Below are 12,901 nucleotides of genomic sequence, written 5' to 3'. Positions count from 1 at the left end.
TTGACATGGGAGAAATATCCAGAAAGGCATTATTTCAACAGCTTCCTTCTGAGCACCTACTCTACATCACAGCACAAATTTGCTATTTACTTCTGTTTGCTTTTGAAACTCATTGATTTAAAATCATCTGAGATCACCTTGTTTACCTTTTGAGAGTTAGATTAACTACTACAACCAACTTTCAGGCAACTGAAGTTTTCACAGAAACCAAATGCAGGCCTGAACTATGAATTCAAATACATACTGTCCTACTGACCATTTTTACTTTTTTACCCGCCCCTACCAATAGCTCCCATAGGTTTCCTGGACTACGTTTCCAGCCATCCGGTTGAAGTTTAAGCCTCTGATGTTATGGAATACACTTAGTGCTTTAAAAAACGTTCAGGTATTCAAAGCAATTTAAAACCACTAATTTGTAAAAGTACAAAGTGAGTGAAAATCTACTCTGAAAGTGAAAGCAAAAAGGTAAAATACACTTACAAAAAATAAGCATCAAGAAATTGGAAAACTGGCAGTTTCTGGAGTCAGGTACTCTTTTCCATACCCTCTGTTTCCATACAGAGGCAAAAAAGATACCGGAGCAATAGTGAAATTTGCAGGGAAAAACTATACATAATTCTAAGATGTCAGTGTCTGCACATATGCAGTAACTATTTATTATATACGCAATGCTTCTAATTGAAATGTTCTAATGAAAACACAACCTTTAAAATCCAATCCTTGTTTGACATGTGACTGTAGCCATTCGATCCACAAACCAGAAACAACCTAGTGCATAAGAATGATACTGCCTAGAAGCTCAGACTGTCAGGAACTAGCTTTGGATCACGTCCCCACAGATGTAGTTAGTTGTCTTTAGCTTAAGACAAACTCCCAGGAAGAATTAAAAAGGAAGAGCTACAAACATATGAATTCCAGAAGAACAGAAGTCTTGTTGACATTGAAAACCCAGGATGTTACTGCAATCAGAGTAACCAATTCCTATAGCCATACTTTGACTTGCATGAACTGTCTATTTAATAAGAGATTATACTATATTTGTATGTCTAAAGCATTATACAAAAAAGGAAAAATAAACAGCATGAACAACAAATAGTAGTCACATGCAGAACCTGATCTCACAAATTAAGCATATCACAACGTTGGATACATACTGTTTTCAGTCTTCACAACTGACTTAACACTGGTGCTTCCATTTAAGTACTCGCAGTTGGTGGTATGCTGGAAAGCCTTTGCTTCAACTTAGTTTAGCTAACAGATAGAGTCCATTTAACTCAAAATGTAGCAAGTCACTAGGAGATGAAAAAGCAGAGACTTGAAAAAGGATAACCAGATTGCAGAGAAGATGCACTGATTTAACAAAATGGACATGGCAACAATTTTTTTTTTTTCCGCTGAAGGCACCTCGGCACATTGTATAGTTTTCAGAAATATCTAAAACTGTAGCCAAACAAATGTAGACAGCTAACCTGCTTAAGCACATTTGCAGTAGGAATCTAAGCAATCATCTGTATTTAAGGTTAAAATACATCTGCTTCGTAAAGACAAAAGTTTATATCTAAACTTAAGCAATTGTACTTCTTCTGTACATTCAACTTAATTCTAATTTTCAGCTAAACACAAGCTGAACAAACTACAGAGTTAAATAAATCAGAATATTACAAGACATACTTCTTTTAAATAACCTGGTATTTGGATCATGAAAATTATTAAGATCTCCAATTGTGTATATATACACATCAGGGTTTTTTACATAAATATATACATAAGTGTGTATATGTACACAAATGCGTATTTGTTCAAAGAGATATACACTTTTTTCATTGGCTAAAAGGCAAAGTTCAGTGCAAAAAACTGCATTCAAACCTGTTTCTAAACATCTATATTAGCCAGTTGAAATATACCCTGCTGAGGAAAGATATTATTGCATATGAATTTAAAAGAAAGATTTGTCATTTATAGATTTATACCAGAAATATTTATGACTGGAATTATCATCAAAAAGTCAGTGATCATCAAAACACTACCTTTTTGTTGTTTATAAACATGCAAATTACTGTTCAGTGGAGACACACTTCTGCATGTAAACTTCAATTTTTAACACATCACTATTGCAACTGATTGTGCTTGTTGTTTTGGGGGTTTGTTTTGTTATTAGGGTTTTTTTCCACACAAGTGTAGATAAACAAAAAAAGCTACCCAAAAATCTGTAATCCTTCTGACAAAGCAATTTATTCCTTCAATAATTTACAAAGAAGGATAATTTAGAAAGAGCCTTAGAGCAAGAAAAGACATGCACAAAACTTAACCTTTAAGAGAAGGTATGACAGTACTTGAGGAGATTTTAGAGTCGTAAGAAGGCAACATAAGTACTTTCTTTTTTGTTCCCACCAAACGTAGGTTTGCTGTTATAACACAGGAAGTGAGGAGAGATTTCTCTACTACTATAGGGTGATTAGATTTTGACTACGTATTGCTCTTGTAGCTAAGAGGAAGACTGATGATCAGAAGATCTGCTTTCAAATTTGTGATTTCCCCCCTTCTTTGTAAAAGGGAAATCCAGCCTTTAGAATTCATCAAATATTGTTGATACATTTCAAAACCACAAATCTGTTAAGCTACCACCATCTCAAGGAAAAAGAATTGCTTCATTCAAAATTTTTAATTGTATGATGCTGAAAACCACTGCATGTTTATTAAAATTACCATCTAGCAGAAGTATTTTAATACTGTAACTTCACTGAGACACAGAGCTAGAGGTATTAAAACCCTACAACTCAGAAGATTCCCCAGTAGTCAAAAGGTTGGACTACCCATCCCATTCTCAACCATTTAGCATGCTGAAGGCTCAAAGAACCAAAAGCATTAAATATAGGTACACAGAACAGCTGCAGTAGCTTAATTAGGTCTAGTCAAGACAGTGTAAACCTTAAATGCTCTATTGTATAAAGCATTTAAGCCACTTCAAACCTTTGTTAAAATCCCATTTTAATTAGTTTAAATCACCATATTAAACTAAACATATTTTAGTAAGGTTAGTTTTATTTACATGACTAATAGGGAAATTAATCAGTTTGTTATACAGATCATCTAGATGAACCAGTATGAATTGTTGACATATCAATCCTGTTGAGACAGTAGACACAGCAAAGTCACTCAGAACACATGTTCATGAAGGAATGTTGGCTGAATTACAAGACTATTTCCAAAAAGATACTTCCCATCCATGCTGTCCATCATATTCTAAAATGAAGAGGGAAAAGATACCAGAACTGTATTGTTTCTCTACTAGTTAAAGCAAACTTAGTTACTACTTAGTGCTTGCTTAGTAGACACTTAAGTTTCAACTTAGTAGACAAACTTAGTACTAACTCACTCAGTACTGTCAGTTTCCACTCAGTAGACACTCACAAAGTAGACCCTTGCTTACTCTGTAGATCCTTAGTAGACCCTAAGGAATAAGTAAGCAGACAACATTGTATTAACTGCTTAGTTATGTCAGTCCATTATTAATGGATGACTAAGCATTATCTTTTGCTTAGTACCACAGTAAGCTTAACAGATACAGTTTTACTTGCCTCTACTACCTTGAATAAAGGTATTTTAAAAAACACACATCACTAGCTAGTTCAAAGAGTCCACTAAAAGTAGAGCAACTAAAGTGGGAATAACCATAGGCTTTATTTTTAAATGATGGATGACATTTTAAATAAAACTATTTAAGTTGCTTTCAGGAAGAATTTGCAACACATCTTACTGTAAAGTTCACAGTTTAAAGTTCTAAAGATTACAAGTTCCATGAAACAGAATATTATGTAGATAAACATAACATCTATCCAGTAAGATAACTGGCTCTGAACTTTAACTTCTTAACCTAATTTGTATGCAAGTGGAGCTCCTTGTACATATTCAGCATTTCCTTCTCTTTGCCCTATCACTGAGCTCTTATTTTCTGTGAATTAAGCCACTAGACCCTCACATCAATACAAATTCAAGCATAAAAATAAACTGGAGGAGAGCTGAAGGCTTTATTCTGTGCTGAAGTGACAAACAACATGGATCGACACATTTCTTTTATTCTCCAATACACTGCTTTTCACTCAGAAAACCCTTTCTTCCACTACATCCCTTTTGACTTACCTAATGTCACACTACAATTCAGTTTTAAATTAGTTTCCCTTCTACTGTCATCACTAACACTCATATTTCGGTTTTTAAGACCGTATGAAGCAGACCATTTGGCAACAAAAAGAAAAAATGGTCTTTTTTGTTTCATCTCCTAAAAACAGTTTTCTAGAACTGACACACGGAAATATATTTTGTATCAGTCTACACTAATTAAAAGATAATTGCCCAAAGTAAAATCTAACTATGCCAGTCAACATAGCAAAACCTAAGAGATGAGCTCAGATGTTTCAGGTAGAATGCACATGACAAGGCTATGGGGTTGGGTTTGGTTTTTTTTTTCAGAAAGCAACAGACAAAAAAGAATTGACCTTATCTATTTGTGTAGTCAGGCAATAAAATCATAGAACAAGATACTGAACACATGCACTCGGATTCATCAGATCCCAGATGTGATGATTCTAATAAGATAAATTGAAGACTCACAAGAAAAATTAATTTATCACTTTTCTTTTGAAGCCTGTAGTTTATTACTGGTATTATAGACACACGTTTAAGAACAGTTTTGTCCCCGTAAGAGCAGAAAAAGAGACAGAAGGAGAGAGTCTATACTGATAATGAAACAATTGGAACAACAATTTCAGAGACTCAGACTGGTAAGAACTTCATGCAGATTTTTAACAATAGTTTAAAACTAACAAATAGCTTACAGCTGCCTGGATACCTTTACAGGTTTTTTGATTAATTTATTCCTATGCAGCTTTCATACTATATGGCACATTACTGAATTAGGAACCTCCTCACTTCTTCCCACAGCCCGCAGCTCCCAATCCCTTTAGTGACATTAAAACACCACTATTCCAGTCACATAATTATAATAGCATGGGAGGACAACTGTGTTCTAGAAGTCAGGGATGAATGAAATAAACCAGTGAAGAACATAAACCAGCAAGACTTTTTTGTATGCTAAGTTTTCTTGTCCAAAGTAGTAAGAAAAATACATTTGATTAGGAAATGCTGGAGTCCTCTGTTACTAAGATGGACTAACAAACACCCAAGCATTGGGAAACAGTTCCATACAGCAAACAAATCTTAAGTGAGTTCCAACAGGGCTTGGACAGCTCAAAAACACTGGGTCAAGTTTTTTCCTGATGAAAGGATATTAGACATTTCATCCAACAATGACTGAAGCTACAACCTTTTTTAGTTAAAAAAAGTTTCCATCCATCATACAGGCAAGACAAAACTTGTCAGAATTCCACAGGCATCTCTTATTATTACAATCAGGACAGTATTAGAATGTAGTAGCATATTTCTGAATGAGACTTTACAGTTAGGCAAACACTTATGTAAGTTACCTTATAAATATGCTTTTGATTCATTTTTTTAAACATAAGGAACCAAGATGCATCAAGTATTGCTATATCACATTCCCACAAGACTGGAACTAATATACTTACTTCTGAAATGACATTATGGTAATCTATGTTGTCTGATGTTCTGCAAAACTAATGGCATTTTTCTTCAAAGAAGAAGCAGCCCTACTTACTATTTCCAGGTAAATACATTTGCACTGCATTGCCTTGCAAAATGAAATGCTTCTCATGCTTGAGTACATACAAATACTGCATTTGGCGGAAAATAAACGTGCATTTTCATGCCTGAGCAGCTTATGGATGAGGTCTGATGGAAGTGCTAAACAGAACACAAGCCTAGAGGAAAGTTTAGTTTTGTAATTAAAGAACCCTGAAGAAAAGGTTGTACAACTACCCCTTACCCAGTCTATCAAAAACATACAATCAAAGCTGCTCAAGTGTTTCTTGCAAAATAGCTGCAGAAGACCAAACAAAAAATGCAGAAGAAACTATGTTTTATTGTTTACATCTGAATTGTACAACATGAATGACTCTCCAATAGTAACAATAAGAAAACAAGAAACTGAAATAACCTTGTTCCCCAGCTTCCCGAGAAGGTGTAAGTGAAATCACTATATTGGAATTGGAGTGCTCTAAACATTACTGTGGTTGCATACTGAGCACTGCGGTAACAGTACAACTTAAAAGTGGTAATGGTCTCTTGCCCCTTTCTAAAGCAACCCCCTAAAATTCAGAACTTGGCCTGTCATTTCTGTGAGTCAACAGGAAAAAAGACCCCTGAAAACCTGGCAAAGAAATTGTGGTGCAATGCATATTGCTTTAAACAAAAAATTACCTGGCAAGGAAAAAAAGAGAAAGTATAGCATTAAGCATTAGAAATAACAAACACACAGCAAGATGAATAGAAGCTAAATATTAGAATTTGAGACTAACAGATTAGTAAACAGACCTAGATGTTAATTCCAAGAAGCTTGTTTTCTTTGTTTTGTTTATAAGTCCTGATTATCACATATTCTGACTTTAGGTCACACATGCAGGTGTTAACTTGTACAAGACAGTTCAAAAAAATATTTGAAGTTCACTTCAGTGATCTCGGAATAAGCACTGTGAAGATAATTACAGCAGCAAACTCAACTGTGCTCGCATAGTATAAATTTTCTGCAACTCGACCAAATATTTGACCCATTTTTGTGGAAGTTTTGAAATATAGTTGACTCCAAGACAGCAAAAAATTAGCATGCCAGCAAAAAACTACTTCAACTTTTCTATGTGACCACAGACAAAAATCACCTTAACATTTCAACTTTCCATAGAAAATGGTGATTATATTTTGACTGAACAAGGGCTCTGACCCAGTCAACAAGAGTGCAAGTTCTGTTTACTGTAACTAAGTACTGGATACACTATACTGAAGAAGCAATTACTATGTGAGGAAAAGATAACTTGGACAGCAATCAAGTCACAGCAGCAACAAATTTATGAGGCTTAAAAATAGTAAATCTGTTTCTCTGCTTCCAGTTGAACCCAAATTCATTACCACTTCAAGGTGTATATTTATTGTTCCTCCTAAACATAGGTACATCTTTATCAAAATTTACTTTTACCTTTATTTCATTAAACACTGTTGTCATTTTTACATTATGCTACTGGTAAATTTGAATGACAAATCTAAGAAGCCTTCCCTCATTGCAGTGCTACTCCAAAAAAAGTCATGGCCTGTTCAGGGGAAGTAGAAGAAAATGCCCAGTAATAAGCCCCATATTTTTTAATAAGAGCTCTAATATGGATGCATTTCCATCTCATTAAGTTTTATACTTTTTTTGACAGCCATGCTCACTATACTCTGCAATCATAGTCAAATGGTCTCACGTGTTGTTTGCAGGATGTATTTTAATTTTCAATATTTTCACACATTTTTAGCATATTTAAATAACTTTTTTATTTATAATGATAATATAATAAACACATGTTTAAACCTATATTTTAATATATATTTAAATGCTGTTTTCTCATTTTATGAATAAAATTGCTGGATTAAAAATCAGTATCCTCAAGGCTTAGACTCAAGAATTAGAAACGTATACACTTGACTGTACATTACAGAGCACCCAATACATCACACTATTTAACATTCAGAAAAAATTTGCCGCTATATATAAAAATTTGCCACTATATATAAAAATGTTATCGCAGCGTACAATATCTGCTTTAGTTATTTTAGTCAACTTAACAACAATTTATCAGCTTTGAAGGAGTTTTTCCATTAAAACTAAAACCAGAATACAAATTTAGGCAGATGATTATTTTACTAGTATTCAGGATGTTTATGTAATTTGTTTTTAAACTCATGAAGGTTCCCCCCTCTAATCAGCATTTTAGTAGGGAATAATAAAATTTTGAAGTTCTGCTCAGTATTTCTTTTAGAAATTATCCTGCACTACAAGTCAGCATGGGACTGTTAAAGCTTAGATATTTCCTTAAAAGCCTCAATAGATACCAAATAAATGTGGATAATTAACTAGTCTTCACATTTCCAACTGAAAATCAAAATAAAAAGTAAAGAACATCAACCCCAAATTCCATTACAATTTATACCATAGCACCCTCTGCTGGACAGCCAAACAAGAAGAACTGAGTAAAATATGTCAAGGTTAAGGGAAAAAAATCGAGATTGCATACAGATGATTATGGAAGTATAACTTTTTCTCAACATACAACAAATAGGATGGGTTCTGATATATTTCATCTATATAGCAGACAGAAATACAGTAATAATTTTTCTGTTTCAACACAAGGAAAGTTACTTCTCTCCTGTTTACAATTTCAAATCACAATGTCTCTTTCTTTACTTTTAGGCATGTTGCCTCCAAACTTAATACCCCTCAGAAGTATCTTGCCTCTAACAATATGTCACTTCTTCATAAAAAATTTAGGATTTGTTAGCTTGAATTCAGAGGACCTATTAAGTATATTTTGAACATGCTTGTTATCTTGTTTTATAAATAAAATTGTTGGATTTAAATCAGTATCCTCAAAGATCAAAGACAAGAACATAGAAGCATATAAATTTGTGTATTACAGAGCACCCAATTCTTTACACTATTTCATGCTCAGAAATATTTGTCACTACTAACATGCTTTTTATATAAAAAAGATGATTGCAATGTGCAATCACATTATGCTATGTCAACTTTAACAATAATTTCTGAGCTTCAAAGGAGTTTTTCCATTAACGCTCTAGAAAACTATGTCAAGTGAAGTCTGCTGTGCATTGCGTTGTAACTTCAGCACTTCTGATAATGGTTAGACTGCAAAAAAATGTCTTACCCTGTTAAAGCTGTGCTCGTGAGAATCTTCCAGCTGTCCATTGCTAGTCACAGGAATTTCTGCTGCTGAATTTTTGGGAGACTCTTGAGCCATTGCACCTTCCTATAGTATAAGAAGAAAAAGGTGGGCATAGTCTTAAATTTCCTATGAGTGATCTATATGAAAATACTTGATGTATAGGTTTCATAACGGTTGATTTTATTTCAAACTCCTATTGGTAATTTTCTGATATACTAGGTCTGTATACATCCATTTAATCACATACCCAAATTGCATTAATACGCTAGCACAGCTCAGAAAGAAGAAATTTAAAGCTTCAAGATCTAAGAGAAAAGAAAGACTAAAATTTCACCCATTTATATAGACACAAATGAGACATGTGGGGCCAGACAAGTATTTTCTATGCATACTTGACCCTTAATTTATGTAGCTCAAACTATAAAAAAGGTGAGCTTGACTAAAAAAATTATACTAGCTAATGATAAGTAAGAAATGTTGGAAAAGTGCAATGAGTTTAATCATGTGTTACAAAATGAAAAGTAATGATTCCAAACTTTAAAATAGTTTAACTTGCTTCTATTTTATCATAGTATAGTGCCACCTTCTGACCAAACTGTTGGCATGCAACTCATTCAGTCAGCAGTAAATCTAAAGTGAAATGCAGAAACACGAACTTAAAAGCACCAATGCAATTCAAGAAACAAAGTCAGCTTCAAAATGCAGCTGCATTATGAACAGTAGCAGCAGCTGTGAAACCACTGCTTTCAATAATGGCCTAAAGTATAACCCAGAAGAAATGCACACTGTTTACAAGCACCTGAAGAGGGAATGGCACCCTAACATTCTCCAAAACTAAAAGAAACTCAAAAAGCTACCCTTAATTCTGCAAGGCAGCTTCCTTAGTCAACTAAAGTGTAAACAGTACGAAAAACAACACACAACTGAAGCAGTGTTTGTTCAATTACTTACATAAAAGTTGTCAGAAGACTTCAAACAGACCATGCATCTGTGCAAGACTGACAAGACATGGTACACCATCAATGGGTACTTCAGAATAGGTGCTTTCTTCTCTTAAAGCTCCTAAATCATCAAACTGAACCAGCTCTTTTCAGTCAAAGGGTGAGGAAGAGTCCCGGTCTGAGATCAGGCTGGAAGTACCACAGCTGCTTTTCCAACTACACATGAAGCTTTTACAGGATATCCATAGAACACAAAGATACTGCTGGTACTTACTCAGGATCACCTGCATCATCCTGAATTGGCAATGTCTTCTGTCATATCCCATTACTAATATTTCCCCCACTTTCACCTATCACCCCTTCATTTACATTAGTAAGCTTGATTTCCTTAGTAAGCTCTGAGGCTTCCCAAGCTTTTTTTCTAACTAGCCTGTGGGCTCCAATAAACACATGCATGCTCCTCTAACTCCAGATGGCTTTCGAAACTGTATTACCATGACTTCTTCCAAAGATTCTAAACTACTGAGACTTCACCTCTACCGGTCTTTTGAAGCACAGCTCACTACTTGAACTTTATTTGGTATCTACAAAATCTGATTTCCATTTCTGAAAGTATAACAAGCTTCTTCAATTATCAGCATTAAAACACTACCAGAAGTCCATCCAGTTCTGATTAAATGCTGCCTTTTACCCACACAGAGAAAAAGGCCAAGGCATCTAAGAACCATACACATGAACTACAATCCGTGGATGCACACTCATAAAGTACCATCTGAGGGGATGTTTTCTCCTTTTGAGGACCAAGACTTTCTCTACCACTAACTTCTCAAAACTGAATTGAAAGCTACTCATTCAAAAATAGTACTTTATGAAGCACTTCCCTAAATGAGAAGCTAAACATTTAGGCACAGCTTTCAAAAAAATTTGAAATACACAGAGAACATAGTTCAAATCATTTAAGAAAAAGTCAGTGTGCTATAAAGCCACTTTTTCTTAAATTTATAACACACTAACCTACCCCATCAATCCCTCTCATTTAGGATCCAGTAAGTGCCTTCTTTCAGCACTGGGAAGGAATAGCTCACATGCCATATATTCACATTGGCCTAACATACTGAATTCTCCACATAGCCCAGTCTTCACCCACAACGAGAACACAGAACAGCTTTTTTTTGGGTCATACTTCATACAACAGAACAAACTCAAAACTCATAGCCTTTAAGAAAATGAAAATATTGAGGAACACCAAAATGTCTGTGTTTATTTTACAAGTACTTTCAACACAGTAATGTGTTTCATTTCATAGAATATCTCAAGTTGGAAGGGACCCATAAGGATTGAGTCCAATTCCCTGATCCTCACAGGGAGCTGCTGTACATTTGATCAAATGTTCTAGTTACCTGCCACATTAGAATTTAATTTAGGAAATCTGTCCAATAGCTCAAGCTTCTTAAACTTGCTCTAAATCTCACATCTGCTTAAACTCCAAGACCGCTAGGAACTATACTTCCCACTCGACATGGTAAAGCGAGATATTTTTCAAAATGCTTGGCCCGTCACAGCTACCTGCACAATACCAAAACGTTAGTATAGGCTAACATAGCTATTTTTGCTGTTCTTTCTGCAAATTGTCAGAAAGCACAGCATCAAGGGGAAGTCCTGTACTGTCAGGGGTTACAGGTCATTTGGCAGGGATCACAAACCAAACTGTATCTCCAAATTTAATTAAAGGTGAAACAAATACTTGGCTTGGTTGTTTTTCATCGAGAATCCCAAATAATTTTGCTAATATTGTACACTGATACACGTTTATGCATTTATTCAGAGATATACAAGTGCATGCATATGCATATATGTGTCTAGTAAATACATATATTGGAAAACAAAAATTCATCAGCTTCTCTGGACAAATCTAAGGTGACCTAGAAGCAATTTGCGATTCCTGTATTTTTTAGGTATTCCTACTTGAGCCAGAGCTATGTATCAAGTTCAGAGAAAGCAAAAAATTACTTGATAACTTCAGCTTCATGTTACATCCAAACTAAAACACCATTTTCCATTGCTGAAAGGAGGATGTTTCACCACTCTGCTTTTCCAGTCCTCCCTGTGAGCCCCAGTGTCCCATCTCCCAACCATTCACCTGGCTGCACAGTAAACACACTCAACTCACAAGTCTGGCAATAGATAGACCTTTTCTCTGCGTTAATTTTCCACAGTTTCAGTGAGTTGATATAGTTTGCAATGAGGTCAGACAACCACCAAAGACACAAAATGAGCAGCTGAAAAAAGGGAAGTGGGATAAACTGCTAATTTGGCTCAGCCATAACAAGAAATCACCACCTGCATTTTAGTAAACAGTCTAAAATAGCATTGCTGCCAAGAACAAGTCCTTGACCATTTTTCTGCCCTTTACCCCTAACTCTTCACCCCCATCAGCCCTCCCCATCCCCCCACCTCTTCCCTGGGCCGGAACAATGTATTTGTACAGCAAACAAGATCGCAGAAACGCTGCAGGTTAAAAGAAGGTGACCTATGCCCAAAAAGGGGATAGGTAATTTTTCCATTCAAATCAGTTCTCCAGAACAGTTCATCACACAGCCCCAACACTTGTGCCTATGAAACAGAGCGGGTAATAATGCAGTAAGAAAGTACTGAGAATGAAGGACCACAGGCTCTTGGCCACAGCATCAGCTTACTTCAGCAGTGCAGTGTCTCAAAATACTTGAACTGTAGGCTACTACCAAAACCAGCAGCCATTTCTCTTTACCTCTGGATGCATGTTCCCTCATGCAATCATGGTAAGCTTATTGATCTGAGAGAAAACTAAACCACAAAACCACAACAGTATTTCTGTAGAAACAGTGAATATGACTGCTGAATTAAGTGTTCTTTGGCAAGTGTAGCCCACTGTTGATTTAAACTAAGTATATAAAGAAACTGAATCCTCAGAAGAAAATTTATCATATGTTGTAAGAGCCTAAAGTAAATCTAAAGTATTTCTTAAATTTGCATTGATGTATTAGGCATGAATGACATCAGAACTACAGAAAATCATGAAGTTTCAGCTGAACATTTCATTTAGATAAAAATATATTCATCATTTAGTAACTCAAT

General features: G+C 35.2%; 1 protein-coding gene across 9 annotated transcripts in view; it reads right to left on the bottom strand.

Annotated features, from left to right (window-relative positions):
- The window catches only part of ARFIP1 (ARF interacting protein 1), a 43,029-nt gene that overhangs the window by 24,600 nt on the left and 5,528 nt on the right, over positions 1–12,901 (bottom strand). For all 9 annotated transcript variants that reach the window (XM_074905626.1, XM_074905628.1, XM_074905629.1 and 6 more), the window contains one exon: positions 8,829–8,930. In XM_074905626.1, coding sequence (XP_074761727.1) covers positions 8,829–8,930 — 102 coding nt within the window. The remainder of the gene's footprint in view (positions 1–8,828; positions 8,931–12,901) is intronic.

Source organism: Athene noctua, chromosome 4 (genome assembly GCF_965140245.1).
Source record: "Athene noctua chromosome 4, bAthNoc1.hap1.1, whole genome shotgun sequence".
Classification (NCBI taxonomy): domain Eukaryota; kingdom Metazoa; phylum Chordata; class Aves; order Strigiformes; family Strigidae; genus Athene; species Athene noctua.
This window is presented reverse-complemented; position numbering and strand designations above follow the sequence as displayed.